General features: G+C 37.3%; 3 protein-coding genes, 1 long non-coding RNA gene and 1 pseudogene across 4 annotated transcripts in view; 4 read left to right on the top strand and 1 right to left on the bottom strand.

Annotated features, from left to right (window-relative positions):
* Positions 1–200: 200 nt before the first annotated feature.
* Positions 201–1,015, top strand: LOC102579475 (uncharacterized). Its single transcript, XM_006359126.2, has one exon. It carries the CDS (start codon positions 224–226, stop codon positions 944–946), a length of 723 nt encoding a protein of 240 aa, XP_006359188.1. The 5' UTR covers positions 201–223; the 3' UTR covers positions 947–1,015.
* A 4,167-nt stretch (positions 1,016–5,182) lies between these two features.
* On the top strand, positions 5,183–5,716 carry LOC107062961 (uncharacterized). The gene has a single exon (XM_015314267.1). The coding sequence runs from the start codon at positions 5,183–5,185 to the stop codon at positions 5,714–5,716; it is 534 nt and encodes a 177-aa protein (XP_015169753.1).
* Positions 5,717–13,383: 7,667 nt separating this feature from the next.
* On the top strand, positions 13,384–14,103 carry LOC102579152 (uncharacterized; annotated as a pseudogene).
* Positions 14,104–21,627: 7,524 nt separating this feature from the next.
* Positions 21,628–22,315, top strand: LOC102578819 (uncharacterized). Its single transcript, XM_015314266.1, has one exon. The coding sequence runs from the start codon at positions 21,650–21,652 to the stop codon at positions 22,313–22,315; it is 666 nt and encodes a 221-aa protein (XP_015169752.1). The 5' UTR covers positions 21,628–21,649.
* Positions 22,316–22,583: 268 nt separating this feature from the next.
* Positions 22,584–23,105, bottom strand: part of LOC107062957 (uncharacterized) — a 1,863-nt gene continuing 1,341 nt past the window's right edge. Inside the window, exon 3 of the long non-coding RNA XR_001474991.1 lies at positions 22,584–22,743. This is a non-coding gene — a long non-coding RNA (uncharacterized lncRNA). The remainder of the gene's footprint in view (positions 22,744–23,105) is intronic.

Genomic DNA, 23,105 nt, shown 5'->3' with positions numbered 1-23,105 from the left:
AGTAAAAGAAAAAGGAAATATGCATCGAAGCAAAGTCGTCCAATCGAAACAACGTCGCAAAGTTATTGTATCATATAGTGTAATTGAAATATCTATAAATATGCAGCTACGTAACTCTCCAATGTATCTCTACTATATTGCACAACAAAATTACAAAGAACAAAAAAAAACACAATGGGAAGACTGAACCACAACAAAATTACAAAGGAAAAAATAAAACACAATGGGAAGACTGAACGGGGGTACAAATGAGGGTAAACAACACTTCAGCCATCAACACGTCTTGAAACAAATTGTGAATCCAACTGAAACTCTCACTTGCAATGCTTGTGAGAAACCAAACAATAGTAACAAGCCTTTCTACGGCTGCAACACCTGCCAATATTTCCTCCATGAAAACTGCTTTAATGCTCCGCGTATTCTAAATCACTCGTCTCATCCTTTGCACCCATTGACCCTTCACCAAATTCCGTCTTACGCGAGTGGTTCCTATATTTGCAATGCTTGTGGCTCTGTTGGAAATGGATTTTGCTATAACTGTGTTGATTGTGATTTTGATATACACTTGCAATGTGCATCCTGTCCTAGCTCCATACTTGTTGATAAACTCCCGCATCAATTGGAGATCCAATACGGTTATCCTGAGGATAGCGAATATGTTTGCGATATCTGCTCTGTAATGATGAACAATGACAACTGGTTCTACTATTGCGGTGGGTGTGATTTCGCTTCACACTTGAACTGTGCGATAATTAGTCCTGAAGTCGGTGTTTTCCCCAAACAGCAGCGTCCAAATCCAAATTCAAATCCAAGTCGGAATTCCCATGTGAATGCGGCGGTGGAAATGATAAATTCAGTGAATGATGATCATGACCGGTTTATAGCAGCTCAAATTGCAGCTCAGATCGACGCACGAGGAAGACGCGCTATGCTGGACTTAATCTAGGCACACAATTACATATATCTAATGCTTCCGCTTTGGCCTTCTTCTGTTTTTATTGCAAAATAAATGTTTTATTGTGGTTATGTTTTTTCTCTTTCATAATAAATAATATTTATCCGTCTATCACAATACTTAACTTATTGATCAAATTGAGCTTGTAAACGAAAGGAGAAATTGAATAAGTAAATTAATTAATCAGGCAAAATTTTAGTGTATACAAAAAGAAAAGTAAATTATGAAAAAGTTGCTTGATATGATTTGGTTATATCCTTTATCAACCCTTAGATCCAAAGGTTAGAAACCTGCTTAGTGATTGTAGTTGAAAGGGCGGAAGCATGTTAATTATTCCTGATAATTCAAATAAAATATAGGTCGACAAACAAATTAGTAAAATACGAACAAAATTACAATAGGAGCATTTGAACTTCAGTAGAGAATAATAAGATTAATTTCACAGCTTAATTATGCACGCTACGTTTTACTGAACCCAAATCATCGCAACAGTGTTCAAACGGTGATTTTGTGCACAGCAATTGGGAGTCGAACTAATAAATTCACTAGCACTATATATTAATAACACAATTAATAAGGCAATTCAGGAAAGATACCCATCATTACTATTTTGTCCATTACTTCTACAAAAACAAATGAATATGAGAAGCTAGGATCACTAAAAGTGATCTTTAATGACAATAGTTTATTTATTGCTAAATATATTTATTAGAGATAATTAACACTCTTTGTAAATGTTTCTTGTGGGATTTGAGATCTTTTGAAAGAATGGGTAAGGAAAATAGGTTAAATGTTTATTGGGTTAGGTTTTTAGACGGGTCAGAGCATGGGTTTAAAATGGGGAATGAGTTATTTAAAAGAATTCAGGTTAATTTAAGTCAATTTGGGGATTTCCATCAACATAGGGACATAAATGATGAAATTAGTAACGGCAGGGGTAAGAATAACTTCATTTTAACGGTAAGGGCATAGTCAACTAATAAACCAAAGTTGAGAGGTATTTTTGACCCATTTTCCTAAATTAAAATTCAATATTATTTGTCCTAAAAATTCATTGTATGTGTACAATTATCAATTTAGAATCTAATAATTTAATAAGATTAGAATTTAAAACCACAAATTTAATAAGGTTATATTACCTTGTCCACAACAATTGAGGCAAGGACTAAAACTGCAATAGACCTATAACAAAATGATTGAATGTGCAATTTTTCCTGAATAACAGATGAAACAAGACATTGGAGAGTTCATGTGAAAGCAATTTTCGACTTAAAGATCTAGACTACAAGTTTAGTTAGTTGCAATAACTAAAATTTCAAGGTCCAGAAAATTAATTAAAATTAATAAAGGTTAAATGAATGATGAGTCAAAAGTCAGCAGTATGACTATATGAATAATGGGAATATGAAGCTGAAAATATCAAAAAGTCAACTTTATCGTAACATCCATGAACAGAATACACAGTTGACTTCCAAGTTTCCTACATTTTTTTGTCCTCCCAAGGGTATGATATACCCCTCAACTTTGTAATTTAGAGCTGATATACCACTCGTTATGAAAGTGGCTCATATATACCTCTACTTATATACAAATGGCTCACATATACCCTTTTTCTCTAACGGAAATGAAAAAATTAATTTTAGTTTAATTTTTTATTATTTAAAAAATAATAATATATAATCTCATATAAGTATATTTAATCCTCCTCAAACATATTTTTTTTTTTACTTTTTTTTTGTTTTAATGACTAATTTAGATTTATTATTTTGATGGTCAAAATTTATTTATGTTTCACTAATATTCTTGTAAAACTTATTTAGAAGACCAAATTTTTTTCTTCAAATTCAAAAATTAAATTACAATATAGACAAAAAAAAAAGTTTAAAATTATAATATAGCCACAAAAAAATAGTTAAATTTTTTTTTACACTAAGGAATGAAAGAAAAAAAAATAAAATAAGAATAAGAAACTCAAATAATTATAATAAAAGAAGTCAAAAAATAATTTATGTATGAAAAAGATTAAAATATACCTTGAACTTTGCTAGAAGAATCATATATACCCCTAAATAATTTTTAAGAAAATAAAAATAAAAATAAAAATTTAAAACTAATTTTTTCACTTCCGTTAAATGAAGGATCTATGTGAGCTAATTTTGTAATGGTAGGGGTATGTGTGAGCCGTTTGTATAACGAGAAGGGTATATATGAGCCACTTTTATAACGAGGGGCATATCAGCTCCAAATGACAAAGTTGAGGGATCTATCAGGCCCTTTTCCCTTATTTATATTTTAAATGACCACCTGTAAAGCCGAATAGGACTAACACGTCTTTTGTATTACTATTACTTTGTACTTGTTGATTCAAGCATAATCGTCTTATTTAAAAGTGTAAATTAGTTACTCTCTTTATCTCAATTTATGTGACACATTTCGGACTTTGTGATTCAAACAAGTCTATCTTTAATCGTAAATTTTTCATATATCTTTTAAATATTTTGAATTATCAATTATTGGGACTTATATTACTTTTTATGTAGTTTACAATGATATAAATTTCATTTTAAATAATTTGAAGATTCTACAAGCAAATTCTCGGTCAAACTTAAACTGTTTGACTCTCGAAAAATGAAACGTGTTACATAAATTGAGACGGAGGGAGTATATTACAATGATGAGCTTGAAGCCTTTGTTTATGAGTAAAATGTCGAGGGATCTAGTTAAGTTTTAGTATAATATAATTAAGTTGATTTTAAAGAAAAGTTTGGTGAATATTTCTACTCTTTCCTTTTCAATTTGCATGTATATATAGTTTTTGTTTTTGTTTGGTTTTTTAAAAAAAGAATGTCTTTTTCTTATTTTTGGTAATTCTTTAATTCTAAATTTCTGTGACATGTTTAAGACGATAAAATTAAAGGATATTGTAATACATTTTTGACATATCTTTAATTAGTTTAAGTTCAAAATTTAAAAATCTTCTTTATTTTCTTAAACTTTATATTAAGTAAAAATCAGACAAACAAGTTTGAGAGATTAACGTCGTCCATGCAACACTTCAAATTAAGAAACAAATTAAAGTAGCTTTGTCCTACTTACAAAGCAACAAGAACTGGTTTTAGAATTATAGTAGGTGTGGTTTGGAATTGGTCTCAAAGAAGCAACACATAGTGATTCAGTGGCGGAGCCAGAATTTTCAATAAGTGGGTTCAAAATCTAAAGAAATAGACACATGAAGTAGCCGAAGGGGGTTCGATATCTACTATATATACCTAAAAAAATATTTTAACCATGTATAAATAATATAATTTTCCGCCGAAAAGGGTTCGGATGAACCCCCTAGCAATAAGGTGGCTCCGCCACTGCTGATAATATGAAGAAGAAAAATAATAGCAAAGCCACCTTAGGTGAAGAATGGTCAGGTGCACACCTTTAACACAACTCATAAGAAAATTTGCATATTGTTCACCAAATTCTACATTATGCACTTTAGTCAATTTTATAGTTAAAGGTATATTATTTTTATTAGGAAAATATATGTAGTTCATATCGAAATAATGATGGATTTTGCAATACAAAATTTATATGAAATATTTTGGGATAAACGTGCAACGCACGTTCCCATATCTAGTATTATACTAAAAATGGAAAGCCACAAAACTAAAAGTTAAAATACCATTTTACCTCTATCATAATTAAAAATGTTATAAATATCTAATAAGTTAACTATTAAGTAATTAAAATATTTTCACAACATTTTCACCTCATAACTTAATTGCAAGCTAAAGAGTTATAAAGTGAACATATTCATCTGTAAGTTACAAAGTGACCCGTTAATTATCTAATTGATTATGATATTATGGATAAAGACTATGTCATAAATGTTACTCTTGTAACAGTAAAAACTTAGAGGGCCAAATCAATATATATAGAAACTTATGAAAATTTTGTTATGAAAGAGGGTGAAACTATCTTTGCCTGAGTGAGCCTATCCCTATCAGCAAGCAAGTTCGCAAGACTCTCAAGGTCCTTCCTAAATATTGGGAAAGCAAGGTGGATGCCATAACTAAAGCTAAGGACCTGATGACTTTTCCCATGGATGAACTGATTGGGAACTTTCAGACATACGAGCTAAACAAGAAATAGGGAACGACAGTAAAGGAAGGAAAGAAGGAGAAGTCCATTGCCTTGAGAACATCTCAAACTGAGTCAACTGAAGAAGTGGATGAGATGGCCCATGTAACTAGAAGATTTCAGAAAATCATAAAGAAGCATGGAGGCTTCCAAAAGAAAACCTCTGCCAGAATAACTACTGCAAATGATCTCTGCCATAAATGTGGCAAGCTTGGTCACTTCATGAGAGACTGCCTCAGTCAAAAGCAGGAAACTCATGACGCCAGACCTCGCAAGAGGGACCTGGTCCTCGACAATGCTCGGAGGAAGACTCATGCTGATCAGTTGGTAAGAAAAGCCTTTGTTGTATGGGGAGATGATTCAAGTGAGTCAGAAGAAGATGCAGAAAGCCATGATGATGTTTCAATGATGGCAATTGAAGATGATGAAAGTATTTTCAACTCCATTTTCTCCTTGATGGTTAAATTCGATGATGATGAAGATCCATATAAGGTAACTCTCTTTGATCTTAAGGATGATCTAGATACTTTTCCTGTTGAAAAATTGAGGAAACTTGCTGCCCTGCTTATTGATTCCGTTGATGAACGAACCACTGAAAACTTAATGTTGAATGAAAAATTAAGTTTGTAAGAGGGTGAGAATTCAGCTCTCATGTCTCAAGTTTATGAAATGAGTTTAAGGTTAGGTACTCTAGAAGCCAGTAATATAACTCCTGAGAAGGATCCTGGCACTTCAGTGGGTGGAAAGAGAAAGCTTAGTAGCTTTGAGGAAGAATTGGAAGAAAAGCTTAAAATTTCTGAGTATAAGCTAGTTGCTTCACTTGAAACTAATTCTCAATTGAGAAAGGATCTAAGAAGAATCAAGGAGGAGCTAAGCCACTCTCTAATGTGGACCGATTCCTCTAAGATCCTATCTAACCTGTCTAATCAGAGTTTCAATGGAAAGAAAGGGCTGGGTTGTAGACCAATAGAACCTCCCTATAACCCTCATAGCAAATATGTGTCTGTATCTGACAATTTGTTGTGCACTCACTGTGGGCGTAATGGTCATCTAAAAGAAAAATGTGAGAATCTGAGAAACGCAAAGGAAAAACATGTGAAATTTTTCTGAAAACAATGATAAAAGGGAACACAAGGGACCTGGTCTCCACTATCGTTTCAGTAAGAACACTTTGCCCCCCTGGATAAGAAGGTTTCTTATTAAGCCTTTTTGATAATTATTGGAAACTCCGTTTGAAGTGGGATCCTAAATCTAACAAGTGATTCTTATGCAGAAGAGAGGAATGAGTCATTGCTGGTACATGGACAGTGGATGCTTTAAGGCATATGACCGGAGATACTTCAAACTTCCTCTCTTTGAAAGCACACATGGTGGTGGTGTGTCATTTGGTGGTTTTATTCTTGGTATTGGCAGAATAGGGAGATCTGCTGATAATTCTATAAACAATGTACACTATGTGGAGGGTCTGAAATACAATCTTTTAAGTATTTCACAAATCTGTGACAAAGGGAATGAATTCAAGTTCATGGCCGATAAATGTTTGGTTACAAACTGCATTACCAAAAGGGTTATCATGTCTACGACAAGAGTCAAATTTATGTATGTTGCAAATCTGGACTATATTGAGGGAGATGACCTGTCATGTCTAAGTGTCCAAATCGACGATGCAAATTTATGGCATCGACGACTGGGTCATGTGAGTACTTTTTTGCTGAACAAACTTGTTGTAGGGGACCTGGTCCACGGACTGCCTAAATTGAAGTTTTCAAATGATAAAGTATGTGATGCCTGTGCTAAAGGGAATCAGACTAACTCATCATTCAAAGCTAAGAAGGGAATCAGTACAACGAGACCTCTGGAGCTGCTCCACATAGACTTATGTGGACCTGTCAGAATCTAAAGCAGATGAGGTAAGAAATATATTCTCGTCATTGTTGATGATTTTTCCAGGTTTATTTGGAACATGTTCCTGCGGACAAAAGATGAGACAGTTGGACAACTGATCACCTTTGTCAAAGTTATTCAATTGAAGATAAATTGCAAGATAGCCAGTTTTAAATCTGGTCATGGTACATAGTTTGAGAACTCTCAACTTGAAGGTTTATGTGCAGAAAATGGAATCAATCACAACTTCTCAGCACCGAGAACTCCTCAGCAAAATGGAGTCGTTGAAAGAAAGAACAGAACTTTGGTGGAGATCACTAGAACTATGTTGATTGATTTAGGACTTGCAATGAACTTTTGGGCTGAAGCAGTTAATACAACATGCTATGTGACAAACATATGTCTTATCAGATCTGCCATAAAAAAAACCCCTATGAGCTGTTATATGACAAAAAACCTTCAATTGCGCATCTTAAACCATTTGGGTGCAAATGTTTGATCCTAGGAGTGATGAGGGTGTGTTTGTTGGGTACTCATCTACAAGCAAGGCGTACATGGTGTTCAACAAAAGAACTCTGTATGTTGAAAAAAAATGTGCGTGTCAAGTTTGATGAATCTGGTATAATGAATGAGAACAGTGAGGACTACGAGTTCTAGAAGGTGATGAACAAACAACATGTTGATCAGGGTATAAAAGAGAAGGACACAGAACACTCAGGAGGACCTGGTCCCTTAGGTCCTTCACAGAAAACATTGTCTCAAAATCTTGAAGAAGATGAAGGTGATTCTGATGCTGACAGAGAAGAAGAGATTACCAGAAAGTCTATATGGAAACATCAATCTTCACATTCACTAGACAATCTCATCTCTCCACTTGACTCAGGGATTCAAACTAGGTCTAAATCAAGAAATCTAGTAACACATTCAGTATTCATATTATCAATTAAACCCAAAAACATCAAGGAAGCCTTGAAGGATGTAGACTGGGTAACTTCAATGCAGGAGGAGCTTCATTAGTTTGAGAGACACAAGGTGTGGTACCTGGTCCCTAGACCACTTGACAGAACCATTATTGGGACCAGATGGGTCTTCAGAAATAAACTTGATGAGCATGGGATCATTACTAGAAATAAGTCAAGACTTGTGGTACAGGGTTACAATCAAGAAGAGGGAATTGATTATGATGAGACCTTTGCTCCCGTGTCTAGAATGGAAGCCATCAGAATCTTGATAACATTTGCTGCTCACATGGAATTCAAATTGTTTCAAATGGATGTCAAGAGTGCCTTCTTGAATAGGAACCTGAAAGAAGAAGTATATGTCAAGCAGCCTCCAAGCTTTGAAGATGCAAACCTGCCCGATCATGTACTGAAATTAGACAAGGTTTTGTATGGGTTAAAACAGGCTCCCAGAGTTTGGTATGAACGCCTGTCAAAGTTTCTTCTCACCAATGGGTTCAAAAGAGGTAAAATTAATAATACCTTGTTCTTAAAATCCAGAGGTAATGAATTGTTAATTGTGCAGGTATATGTGGATGACATCATATTTAGAGCCACTTCAGACTCACTTTGCAAAGAGTTCGCTGATTTGATGAGTAGTGAGTTTGAAATGAGCATGATGGGGGAACTCACTTTCTTTCTACGCTTGCAGATTAAACAATCCTCTCAACGCACTTCAATTTGCCAAGAGAAGTACATCAAAGAGCTGCTCAAGAAATTCAATCTGCTCGATGCAAAAGTGCTAGATACACTCATAGGCACAAGTGTAAAACTTGATGTAGATGAATATGGTGTGGAGGTAAATCAAACCATGTACATTGGAATCATATGATCATTTCTATACTTGATTGCAAGCAGGCCAGACATCGTGTTCAACGTAGGGATGTGTGCAAGACTTCAAGCAGCACCAAAGGAGTCTCACCTGAAGGCAGCCAAACGTATCCTGAGATACTTGAAGGGAACTCAGGACCAGGTCCTCTTCTACCTACTTGTGACTCTTTTGATCTTATAGGTTATTCTGATGCTGATTATGCAGGTTTTCTGGTTGATTGAAAAAGCACATCGGGTAGCACACTTCCTAGGATCAACTTTGATTTCATGGGGAACAAAGAAGCAGAATTCTGTGGCATTGTCTACTGCAGAGGCAGAGTACGTGGCTGTTGCATCATGTTGTGTACAACTACTATGGATTAAGCAGCAGTTGGAAGATTTTGGTGTACTCACAGACACTATTCTTCTTATTTGTGATAACACTAGTGCCATGAACATGGCCAAAAATCCTGTCCAGCACAAAAGAACAAAGCACATAAATGTGAGGCATCACTTTCTAAGAGATAATGTTGAAAAGCAAAATGTAGTGATGAGGTTCTGCAAGATTGAAGATCAACTGGCTGATATCTTTACAAAGGCTCTAAGCAAAGAATCCTTCATCAAAAACAGGATAAGGCTGAAGATGCACAAAAATACATGATTCCTTCACAATATTGTACAAATTTCCTTCTTGCTGACTATGCTAAGGAAGGCATGTATCTATACTTGTTTTAATGTAGGTCATAAAAAGATTCATTTTAGGTACTTTAATGCAGGTATGCACTCATGATATGTCTAGCTGAAGGAATGATTTAATCATACTAGGCAGGGTTGCAAAGTAAGAAGGGGACCTGGTCCTCATGAGGTTAGTATTACTTATGTTACACTGTCTTAACTGTCAACGTCACTTCCACGTGTCTGTACCTCATTCATCGTGTCAATTTCAAGAAACTTTTCATTTTTAAATCCACCAGTCGCCACTGTTGGGGACCCGATACTCTTCTAACTTTTCTTTATAAAATCCCTAACTAAGTGAATCAAAATTCATTGTTCTTCTACACATTTTCTTGAAGATTCACTAATTCTCTCTCAAAATTTGTTGTCCAGTTCTTCCAACAATGCCTAACTATAATCATTCCTTAAAGACCCCACTCTCCCAAGAAGTTGAAAACCCTAGTTCATTCGACTTCTCCATCCCTATCCCTGATGAATCTCCCTCAACTCCAGTCTGTGGGGGTGGTGAAATGGTTGAGTCCATCACTCCTCAGACCGAAGTCGTGGCCTCCCCTGTTTCTCATTCTGACAAAGTCTTGGTCTGTTCCCCCACCCTAGTGTTGTCCGATGAAAAATCTCGGAGTTCAGAGGCTCAATCTGTGGCGAAACCCAGTGCTGAACCTTTCTCTGAAGAAACAGAGGTTGGGTCCATGGCTGTGTCGTCTACCATATCTGAAAGGTTGTTTGAAGGAGATCTGCCAGAAGGAAGGGGTCCGGACTCGTGTATACTAACAACAGGGGCAGAACTAGTGGCTGTTCAAAGTCTAGCCTCACTAAGAGAGGATACTCAACCCAGATTGTTGGACCAAGAACTCAGGTCACCGTATCAGGTCTCACACGGAAGTCAACCTGTGTTTGACCAAACTCCAATTTCATTGGGTGTTGAGGATGATGAGGAGGAAGAAGAAGAGCCTTAACTAAGATGGAGAAATAATGGTGTGTGAGGAACAAACCCCTCACAAATTAGGGGTAATGAGTTGGAAACTGTCAAAATATTGCCTAAAGATGTATATCCTGCCACACGCACTGATAGCGCAGAGGAGAGAAAAAGAAAGGGAAAGGGAAAGCTTGCCAAAACTCACCTAAAGGGTGAAAGGAAAAGGTATGGAAAGAGAAGTGTGACTCAAAAGGTTCTAGGAAGCGCTATGGAGACAAATGTTGCTCAAATTGAGAGAATAAGGAAAATAAGACAAGTGGGATCACTGACTGTAGAACCCACATCTACCTCTGTGCCTGTTGATGATAGTGAGACCCAATCTGATGATATTGTTAGGGCTGTGGCAAAACGAAAGAGGGAAGCTGAGGAGGAAAGGGTGAAATCGAAAGGAACGCAAAAAAGGGCAAGAAAGTCTACAGCAAAGAAGGAAAAAATGACAAAACAAAAAATTTATGTAAAGAAGGAAGGAATGAAAAAGAGTGTGGATACACAACCCGTAAAAGGACCTGATCCCAGGGTTCAAACTCAAAAAGAAGAAGAGGAGATGACGAGGGAGGAAAGAATAGCAAAAATGGAACACCAAAAAGTGTTAAATGGCAGAGTCTTTGACACTGACATTGTAACAAAGTTTGGTATGGCAACTTTGTTTGATGCTGTCACCATTCAAAAATGGAGTCATCAATTTGAACCACCAGCTCCGTATTTACATGAACCTAAGGTGCGTGTTTTTTTCTACAATATGGAACTGCTGGAAGATGGAGGAATCACAACCATTATCAAGGACATTGAAATATGCTTGGATGAGAAAACTCTGGGGATCATTCTTGGGGTGCCTGTAAAAGGAGTTAGAACCATTAAAGGTTGTAAACCATCTGGGGAATTCACCAAGCTTGCCACCAAGCGAGGAGAAATTAAGCGTGCAGGGCTGCCCAATAAGCTTCTTAAAGGGGAATATCAGTTGGTGTTCGAGTTCGTTAACAAAGTGCTGGTGCCTAGGACTGAAAAACGTACAGTGGCATCTGCTGCTGACTTATTTCTTATGGAGAAGCTGGTTGAACTTGAAGAAATCAATCTTCTTTCCATCATGTTGGAGCACATGCACAGAGTTATAACTTGGAAACAGGCTAGGCATGGCATTCCATATGGGTACTAGCTGAACCCTGTCTTCAAACATTTTGAGGTACCATTAGGAAAAGGGGTACCAGGTACCACCAAACAGATGCTCACTAAGTCCACTCTACTGGAATGTGAGTGCATGGAGGGACCAGCTAAGAGTAGGTCTCAGGTAGCAGCGGTTCTGGAACAACAGGCTACTCTTAAACGGGAAATGGATGATCTCACACATCTTCTGAATGACAAAGAGGTTGAAATTGCTAAACTCAAGTCTGAACTTCAAAAGGCAATATCTGGGGGACCTGGTACCAATCATGCTAATGAGGAGGTGCTGCAAAAATTGAGGGATGAAAATGTACTACTGCTGAAGACAAATGTCTCACTCAGTGAGGAGGTTAATGACCTCAATAGGCAGATCATCAAGGCTCATGAAGATGCAAATGAACGCGCATGTTGTTGTTTATGCGCACCCTCTCTCCCCTTCCTTCTCCGTCCTAAATGTGTCTCCCTTATAACTCCTTTCGTTTTGTTCACTCTTGTAGTCTGAATTCTTATGTGGCTTTATGTTTTGATTGAATGACAGTGGTCAGTATATGTGATATAATGCTCTCTCTCTCTTTTGTGCCCTATTCCTGTGTGATTATGATCTCTTATTGCTCTCATACGCATGTTCTGTGTGGCTTGATGCCCTGAATTCTTCCTTGCCTTACATTTTAACTTGGATATGTTTACTGCTTCACCTTTTCAATGATCTCAAAAGGGGGAAGTTTTTGTGTACAATTGGCTAAGGGATTAATGAGGAAAACCAGTTATTGATTAAGGGGGAACTCATTAAAGGGGAATACCAGTTCCCATACTACTATTTGAATGAATTATGAGATGAGTTATGCAGGTTGTTTGTCATCATCAAAAAAGGGGAAATTGATAAGTGCTTATGCTTCTAGATGTTTTGATGATCTCCTCACAAGTGCAGGGACTTAATCCTTTGCAGAGTATGAATACTCGTCCAGTTGTCAAAGTGTTGTACAGCTGTAAAAGTTGTCCGTGTCAGGGAGTTGGTGAAGCTGCAGAATACTTCACCAATCAAAAGCGACGAGGTTGTTTGTATGTAGGGTAATAACTATTCATAGTATATATCAAACAACAAACAACATTATTCATTCATTCATTCAAAGAGAGACACTTTCAAGCTTCAAGAACAGCAAGGGACCTGATAGAAGTGCTTCCATTGCTTTTTGTACCAGCTGTACTTGTTTGCTTGTAATAGTTCTTATATTGTAGGATTCGTTTCACTTGTTGAAAGAAACATTTCAAACTTGTGTGAATCATTGTACGAACTAGGTTAAGGGTTACTTAGTTTCTTACTCTAAAAGTCTATATTAATCGGTTAGGATTAGTATAGTGGGCAGTGTTGTATCTGCTCTGGCTCAGCTAAGTGATAGGAGGTATTGCCTAGTATGGAGATTAGCAGGCTAATCTCATTTTGTAAACTCGCTTTTACTTTTGCTTGGAGAAGATTAGTGAAAGCAGTTTGAAAAGTCCTGGCAAGTCAGGTCGTGGTTTTACTCCCTTGAGCAAGGAGGTTTCCATGTAAATTTGTTGGTGCAAACTTTACTTTCAGTATTTACTTTACTGTCTGTTATTGTAACTGTGTTGAGGACCTGGTCCCATTTATATTCGTGGACGCATACATTCCAACAGAAACCAATCAAAACGAAGAGGTCGAGGACGAGGACAAGGAGGAAGAAGAAGATGGAGGTGTGACGAATGAAGTCAAAAAAATGAAGCATTTTAGCCACTCCCATGCCTTGGAACTCTCTGAAGTTCAAGAAACAGAGGAGATACTCTGCTCAGGTTGTGAGGATAAACTTTGTGGCACTGCTTACAAATGCACAAAACGAAATTGTGAATTTACACTCCACATATAGTGCTTCGAGTTACCAAAAAAACTACAACACGATTCCCATCCTAATCACCCTCTCACTTTGTACCCTACTTTACCCCAACGAGACTCCATGTGTTTTGGTTGCAATGCTTGTGGTGAAGAACCAAAATCCTTTGTCTACGAATGCCTCAAGTGCAACTTTAGTCTCCATGCTATATGTGCTACATCTTGGCCTGAAACTGTGACTCGTGAGGATCATCAACACTCTCTTGCAATCCAATATCAATGGCCTTTTTCAAGTGACGAATATGTGAATATCTTTTGTGAGGTTTGTTGTGGACTTTGCAATGATAGCAAATGGCTTTATTATTGTGGCGAGTGTAAATTTGGCACGCACCTGAAATGCGCTACAGTTAAAAAGGAAGATGGTTCAAACCTTGAGAACGAAGAAGAAGAAGAAGAGGAGGAGGATTACGAGAATATGAGTGATGAGCTGAAATTGTTGATGCTGACGATCAAAGCTCAAGGTCAACAGGCAAGGCTTAATTTTCAAACTCAAATGGCATATATGAACGCCCAAACTATGGCCAATATGTTCCGTCATCGTTATTATTAAAGGTTTCCTTTTCTTCTTCGGAAAACAAAATTTAAACTCTTTCCGTACTGGATCACTCTATGTGTTATTTTGTTTGTAATGGTTGTGTTTCCAACACTTGTATGCATCTCAAGTATTCTAGTAATTTCGATTTGTTTTCGGTTAATATGTGTTTGTATTTCAGTTTTTGAGTACATAAATAAAATAAATCTCTTGTTTGTTTCTATATACTTTAAAGTCAAATGTCAAGTGTAATAATTTTGCTAAACCACAAATATTTTCGAAGGCACTATACAAACAAATACACAATAAAAGCAATAAACAAAAAATACTAACATTTCCCATCTATAAACAAAGCAACAAGGTTGATCTTACATTCTATGTTTCTGCAGTGATAGTCACTGATTGTGAAATTACCAAAATGATATTTATAACATCTTCGGATATTAATTAACAAAAACCTTTTCGATATCATTACATTGTTTTTAACATTTACAAATGATTACACTTTCATTTTTTTGTATGGTATATACACTAAACTACCACCGTACATGTTATGGGTATGGGTATGCTATATATGTGAGCCACGCCCGCTAGCTAGAAGTTGTTGTGCATGGAATGTAGTATTACCCGGTCTTCTTCGTGATGTATTTTTCTTAGTTTTGTTAGGTGATCTGCACATTTATTATTTCCACTCAGATTATGCATTATGGAGATTCCAAGTTCGAATAGAAGACGTCAACACTCCTCTATCAGGCCGTGATCAGGATGACTATCGACAATGTCTCCCATACTCAGCAGCATCAAGGAATCAGTTGAGTCTGTCTCGATGATGACTTTCTTCAAGTTGTAGTTATTTGTTAGGACAAGCCCGTCATATATAAATCACAGTTCTATTGTAAGGCAAGATGTCGTTACCACACCTAGTCACCCGATGAATTCTCCGACCGGCTACCTCCCCTTATCATCTCTTGCAATACCTTTAAACCCTGTCAACTCTGACTTCGATATGAAACTTACATCCGTGTTGATTTTAATGGATCCGAACCGAATAAATGACCAACTAATGTACCCAAGAACATCTCTGTATGACTATTGATCGTCGAATTCGATGAGCATTAGTAATCAGAAGAATTACTGCTTTAAAAAAAAGAAGAAAAGAAAAGGAATACTACTTTCCAAAGCTCCATTCTTGATATTTCCCTCAATGCGTGCATTAACCTCACATTATTTATCTCAGTTTTTATCGACCTAGTTAATTCTAATATATCTATGAAATTACAAGAAGCACTTAATTGCCACCCAAAATCAATAGGATTACTTTTCTGCACCCGATGAATTCTCCTACCCACCTCCCCTTATCATCTCTTGCAATACCTTTAAACCCTCTTAACTCTGAATTCGATATGAAATTTCCATCTGTGTTAATTTCAATGAATCCGAACCAAATAAATGACCAACTAATGTACCCAGGAACATCCGGTAAGATCTAGTCACATTTGCTTGTTCTTATCCCTATTTGTGATTTTTTAATTTTTAATAAATGTCCGCTGGTTTGGCAAGCTAGTTGCAATAATCAAAACTCAGAATAAGATGAATTATTAGTCAATAGTCAACGGTATGATAATGAATGATGGGAATATGAACTTGCAAAGAGAAAATGTCAATAGTGGATTCTTTTGTAACATCTATGAACATAATACAGTTGACTTCTCAAGTTTCTTTTTTCGTCCTCGCTGGCTTTGAAAAATGCTACGATGCTCCCCATTTTAATTAGTACGTAGCTGTGTCAATGTGCTAATTAAACTTTTTTTTTAGTTACAATTGGCCAAATTGTTGTCCCAGACAACTTACAATATTGAAGAGATCAAGAAAAATGAATGCCACTTAGTTGTTGCATGCATTGCCAACTTATTACTACTCCTCTGTCCCTAATTATTTGTATACTTTTGAAGCGATACCCCTATTAAGAAAACAATAATTGATATGGTGAGTTTATCATTTTACCCTTATTAATTATGAAGTGGATGAATTAAAAATTTAAGATTTTCAAAAAGTTACTACATTTTTCAAAGTAATAAAATTGAGGGTATAATAGAGAAAAAAAGTTTAGTCCTTTCTTGATTTGTCAAAATGGACAGGTAATTAGGGACAACTAAAAAGGAAAAGTGGACAAGTAATTAGGGATAGAGGGAGTACTAATTAAGTATGGTAGCTATATATACCAATTAGCTATAGTTTGGTCATTGAACTTGCTAGATCTCTAATATTTTCATGTCCAGTTGTTGATAAGTGCATCAACAATTTAAAGTTACTGTTAGAATCAGTAATGGAGATTCACTAATTGAGGAAGAAGAGAGAAACAAATCTATATTGAGCTACAAAACTAAAATTGAATCAATATACATCTTTGGTAGTATCTATTCTATTTATAATACATCACATTAACGCATTTAACTAGACTGGTAGACTTAACTTAACTATGGTTAGTTGTAACTACTTTTACTAACTGAATCTATTACTGACACATACTAACAGATTCTATAGCTAATACTACACTAACTCCTTTCTTCATAACACCTTTCCTCAAGCTGGTGGCTGAAATAAATCTTTTACCCCCAGCTTGGACATTAGATGTAGATGTGTTGCTTTCCATAAGCCTTTAGTAAGTAGGTCTGCCAATTGATATCTTGTTGATACATGATTAGTCTTGATCATTTTTTGTTGTAGTTTTTCTCTGACAAAGTGACAATCAATGTCAAAATGCTTCGTCCTTTCATGAAAAATAGGATTGGATGCAATTTGGATTACAGCCTTACTATCACAATAGAGTTGAACTGGCTGCTTGATGTTAACCCCTAGCTCCTTATATAGACCAATAAGCCAAGTGATCTCTGCTACTGTTGATGTCATACTCCTGAATTCAGCTTCAGCAGAACTCCTTGCTACTGTCTCTTGTTTCTTAGATTTCCATGATATGAGTGCATCTCCAAACTTCACCAAGTAACCTGTTACAGACCTTCTTGTTTGTAGACAAGTACCCCAATCAGAGTCACAGTAAGCAGTAAGTAATTCTGAGCTTTGAGCAGGCATAAACAAACCTAGACCAGGAGATGTTTTAATGTATTTAACTACTCTAAGAGTTACTTCCATGTGAGACTCTTTTGGGGCATGCATATACTGGCTCAAGACTTGTACTGCAAAAGATATGTCTATTCTGGTCGTTGTTAAATATAATAGCCTTCTCACTAACCTTTGATATCTTCCAATATCCTTCAAAGGTTTATCTATTGGAGTAACTTCTGATCTATGTACATGTTTATCATACTCAATAGATGTCAGTCTTACATTAGGATCCATTGGTGCATGAACTGGTTTTGCACCACTCAATCCCATTTCAGAGATTAGTTCCAAAGCATACTTGAGTTGATTCATCACATACCTCTCCTTGGTTCTAGCAAACTCAATGCCAAGAAAAAACTTCAGTTCTCCCAAATCTTTCATCTTAAACTTAAGTTTCAGATCATTTCTAGTCTGTTCAATCAAGCTGTTACAGCTACCAGTTACTAGAAGATCATCTACATACACAAGAACCACCACCAATTCTTTTCCCATTGTTCTAGTAAACAATGAGTAATCATAATGGCTTTGAACAAATCCCAACTGAACTAATGCTTCAGTTAACTTCAAATTCCATTGCCTAGGTGCTTGTTTGAGCCAATAGAGAGATTTGTGCAGTTTGCAAATTTTGTTAGACCCCTCCTGTCTGCAAAAACCCGGAGGCACAACCATATAAACATCCTCAGGGAGATCACCTTGCAAGAAAGCATTGTGCACATCCATTTGAAAAACCAACTAGTGTTTAGTAGCAGCCACAACTAGTACAGATCTAACAGTAACCATCTTTGCCACAGGAGAAAAAGTCTCAGTGTAATCCAGGCCCTCCTTCTGATTAAACCCCTTAGCAACTAGTCTGGCTTTGTATCTCTCAACAGCTCCTGAGGCTAAGTGCTTTACCTTGAACACCCACTTACAACCAATAGGTTGCTTGCCAGGAGGTAGCTCAGTGATGCTCCAAGTATGATTATCCTCCAAAGCAGAAATTTCAGCTTGCATGGCCTCTACCCACTTAGGTTGGACTACAGCTTCCTCAAAAGAAGTAGGCTCAGAAATACTGGAGTAAGCAGTTAATGCTGCACCATAGGAAGCAGTGAGATGAGCATAAGAGATATGATTGGAGACAGGATACTTGCAGGAGGCTTTAGGCTGAGCTGTTAAGAAATCTTGCATCCATATATGAGGCTTAGTGGATCGAGCAGACCTTCTCAATGGAACAGTCTCACAGGGTGTCAAAGAAGCAGAACAAGGATCACCTAATACATTCCCAGCATCAAGAGAAGAGTCAGCAGGAAAATCAAATCCACTTACAGATGAACTAGAAGCAGCAGTGTTCTCAACAGGACTGGGATCAGAAACCAACAGTGGAGTCTCTTCAAGGAACTGCAGAACAGGAAATAAAGGGGGGCAAGCAGAGCTCATATGCTTGAAGGGGAAGACTGCCTCTTTAAACACCACATCTCTGCTGATAAAGAAGTCTTTGGTAGCTAAATCATAACGCTTGTACCCTTTTTGGAGAGTAGAATAACCAACAAACACAGCAGGAACAGACCTAGGAGAAAACCTGTCAACTTTCCTTACCTCAGTGGCAAAAACACGACATTTAAACACCCTTAAATGATCAAGTACAAGGGGACCTTTATACAACAAATCATGAGGAGTTTGTCCTTGCAGCACAGGAGATGGGAGTCGATTTATTAGATAAACACCAGTGTTAACACATTCACCCCAAAAACGAAGGGGAAGACCAGCCTGGAATCTTAGTGACTGAGCCATATCTAAGATGTGTCTGTGCTTCCTTTCCACAACGTCATTCTGCTGAGGAGTATAGGTACATGAACGCTGATGGATAATACCTAGAGTATGCAGTAAAGTAGTGACCTGTGAGTTGAAGAACTCATACCCATTGTCAGATCTAAGCACTTTGATCTGAGTTGAAAATACATTTTTCACCATTGCAAAGAACTGAGTTAAAGCAACAATAACTTCAGCCTTAAAATTTAGCAGGAAGAGCCATGTATATCTCGAGAAATCATCAACCAAAGTAAGAAAATACCTTTTATTATCATGAGTAGGAACTCTATAGGGACCCCAAACATCAACATGTAATAAGTGAAAACATGCAGTAGTAGTAGTGTTGCTCAAAGGAAATGAGAGTCTGGCTTGCTTAGCCAATGGACATACAGTACAAATGGTAGAAGAACTAGATGAAAAAGGTTTGAAACAACTAAGTTTTCTGATAGTAGAAACAGGCACATGACCTAGTCTCTGATGCCAAAGAGACATATCTAAGCTACAAGACTGAGAAGAAGAAACTGCATTAGCTACATGAACTGAATCCTGTGTAGACTTCAATGAATCTCATGAGATCAGCTGACTATCAGCATGCACAACATACAAATCATTCTCCAATCTGCCAGTCCCTCTCACAGTCCCATTTGAGAGGTCCTGAAAGACACAAAAATTAGGATAGATTAGGACACAACAGTTGAGCTCCTTTGTTAGTTTAGATACTGACAACAAATTGTAATGGAAGGCAGGAATATGCAAAACATTGGAAATCTCAGTCCCTCCAAGGACCTGAGAAGAACCAATGTGAGTAACACGAGCAAGTGCACCAGTGGGTAGATGAACTTTGTTACATGAATTATTCTGTAAAGAGACTTGTGGTGTGATCAAATTCTCATTATGTACCATATGTTGAGAAGCTCTAGAGTCAATAATCCATTTATTATTATTAACAGAATGCATCCTACCTGATGCCATCAGATTGTCACAGTTGGTGTTTGCCTTTGCTTTCTCATTCTCTTGATCCAACATGTGTAGAAGTTGTTGATACTGTTGTGGAGAGAAGTGAGGATGCTGCTGAACCTGTGGGTCAAAATGAGCTAGTGGAGACTGCCTATTAGACATAAGAGCAAAAGAGGTAGTAGGAGAGAAACTACCACTGTGAGACATTCCAAGAGCACTTGAAGTTGATCATTGACCAGTATTTGCTGAATACTGCCTCAGCTAAATAGTACCAGCATTAGCACCTACAAGATTAGCTGCAGGAATAGATCCAGGTGGTGTTCTCTTCTTACCCTTCCAGACAGGAGGATAACCATGAAGTTTATAACAAGTAGCTCTGATGTGACCTTTCCAATTGCGGTAGTCACAATAAAGATCTTTGGTAGATCTTTGATAAGATCTAGAACCAGATCCTGAAGAAGGATTAGGTCCCGAGTATGAACTAGAGCCTGATCTAGGTACATGACTCTTATTATTGCTGAAGAATGCCATGGCATCATTCACCAAATCGTGATTATCAGCATTTACAACATTGGATTTACCAAGTATCCTCTGGCTTTCCTCTGCCATAACCAGAGAGTAAGCCTTGTTCACACAAGGTGCTAGATCCTGCATCATAATCTGACTTCTACACTGATTATAAGACTCATTTAGCCCTAAGAGAAACTGCATCAATCTCTGGTACTCAAAATGAGCTGCATAAGTCTTAGAAACTTCACAGGCGCAACCAGGACATGGCATAAGAGAGTCAAATTCCATCCACAATTCCTTGAGTTTGGAGAAATAGCTAGACACAGACAACATTCCTTGACTAAGTGTAGCAATCTTCTTGTGTAAATAGAAGATCCTAGAGCCATCTACTTTGTCAAATCTCTCTTTCAAGTCAGTCCCTACTTGCTGAGCACTACTAGCATAGACTATTCCACTTAACAGTTCCCTGCTTACAGAGATCACAATCCATGACAGGACTATGGCATTACATTTTTCCCAAAGATCATGTAATAAGACAGCAAACTTATCCTTTGAATACTGACCAGTAATGAAACCTAACTTCCCTTTTCCTAGTAGTTCAATCTTCATAGATCTACTCCATAAAGAATAATTTTCAGATTCAGTGAGTTGAATTGAGACCAAGGAACTACTTGGAGTATCACATGCCTGCAAATGAAGAGGATGATGAGCATAGACTCTTGTATGAGCTCCCGCAGTTCCTGAAAAAGGTCCTATAACTGAATTAATGGCAGCTGCATCCACCATTGCAAAAAACTCGAATGAACTCTGATCTTCACTGTTTCTGGGACAATGCACACTACTCCTTCACGAGCCTATTGCTGCACTGAAAACAGAGAGATACTCAGAGTGATACCTCGTGCTCTGATACCATGTTAGAATCAGTAATGGAGATTCACTAATTGAGGAAGAAGAGAGAAACAAATCTATATTGAGCTACAGAACTAAAATTGAATCAATATACATCTTTGGTAGTATCTATTCTATTTATAATACATCACATTAAAGCATTTAACTAGACTGGTAGACTTAACTTAACTATGGTTAGTTGTAACTACTTTTACTAACTGAATTTGTTACTGACACATACTAACAGATTCTATAGCTAATACTACACTAACTCCTTGCTTCATAACAGTTACGAGAAAAAATGGGAAGGGAGAAACGGACATGTCAAGGTAAACAACACTTCAGCCATCCCCACTTCTTGAAACTAATTGTCAATCCATCTGAAACACTCACTTGCAATGCTTGTGAGCAACCAAATATTACTACTACTTTCTATGGCTGCAATACCTGCCAATATTTCCTCCATGAAAACTGCCTCAATGCTCCGCGTTTTCTCGATCATTCATCTCATCCTTCCCACCACTTGACCCTTCTCCCAACTCCAACTTACTCGAATAGTTCCTATACTTGCAAGGCTTGTGGCTCTGCTGGCAATGGTTGTAGCTTTAGCTGTGCCTGTTGTGAATTTGATGTCCACATGCACTGCGCCCTTTTGCCCCAAACTGTTGTCCTTCCCCAGCGCCATCATCATGAACTTGAGCTCATATTCGAATCCCCTTTTTATGATGATGCTGATGATGGAAGCAACATTTTTGTCTGTGATCTCTGTCGCGACATTGTAGATCTTAATAACTGGTTGTATTATTGTACTGATTGTGATTTTGGTACACATCTCGGATGTGCCATTTCCAAATCTTTCTGCCAACAAGAACGTCCGAAACTGTTGGGCAACAAACCAAGAGAAAATCCAATAGTAATCAGGAAAACAGAGGAGGTACCCATCAAGAACGAAAAAGAAATCAATTAAGAAGAAGAAGAAGCAGAAGCGGAAGACGAAGTGTCACGACCCGATTTCTCGAGTCATGATGGCACCTACAATATCCTACCAGTAGGTAAGCCAACCCGTAACCCAGAACATCAAGCAATGAGCAAAAAGGGTAGAAACTAGCGAAAAACAATAATCTAAACAAGGATAACAAGGCGGAAGCAACCCAAAATAAATATATACAGAAATCCCTCCCAGAACCTGGAAGTCACTAGTACAGAGCTATCTAATAAAGAGTACAAGTCCCAAAAGTGGACCACAACAGAGCGTGTCTCAAAGGCAACAAGACTAGCTAAAACAAAAGAAGGAGACAAAACAAACCCCAAAACGCCAAGTGCTCGCCCTCGTCTCCGAATCACAACTGCAAAAAAAGGCTGGAACTAATCACCGCTGGTAACTGGTACTGGGACCTGCATCACAAAATAGATGACAGAGCGTAGCATGAGTACCAACACAACAGGTACTCAGCAGGCATCATAGGCCGACTGAGCAAAAAGGGTAAAAACAATAAGAAATGATAGAATCTAGACACAGAGAGGTCAAAGTAGGATAATGAAAAGAAAGCACACGAGCATACCAGAATCAAACTAAGTACACTAAACTAAACCTAACTGGATCCCATATGCCCAGAATGTACACTCGTGTGCAAGCTCAAATAAAACCTGAACGAACCCCCATAAGCCCGACAGGTACACAGCAAGGCTAAGTCTACTGAGAAAGAAGAAAACCGGGCTCCCAACCCAAAGTAACTAAGATAATCCATCAAACTCCA

The sequence above is a fragment of the Solanum tuberosum genome, unplaced genomic scaffold (assembly GCF_000226075.1).
Source record: "Solanum tuberosum cultivar DM 1-3 516 R44 unplaced genomic scaffold, SolTub_3.0 scf00284, whole genome shotgun sequence".
NCBI classification, from domain to species: Eukaryota; Viridiplantae; Streptophyta; class Magnoliopsida; order Solanales; family Solanaceae; genus Solanum; species Solanum tuberosum.
This window is presented reverse-complemented; position numbering and strand designations above follow the sequence as displayed.

Coding starts and splice junctions, on each gene's coding strand:
- LOC102579475 (XM_006359126.2), top strand. CDS start 224: ATGGGAAGACTGAACGGGGGTACAAATGAGGGTAAACAACACTTCAGC.
- LOC107062961 (XM_015314267.1), top strand. CDS start 5,183: ATGGCCCATGTAACTAGAAGATTTCAGAAAATCATAAAGAAGCATGGA.
- LOC102578819 (XM_015314266.1), top strand. CDS start 21,650: ATGGGAAGGGAGAAACGGACATGTCAAGGTAAACAACACTTCAGCCAT.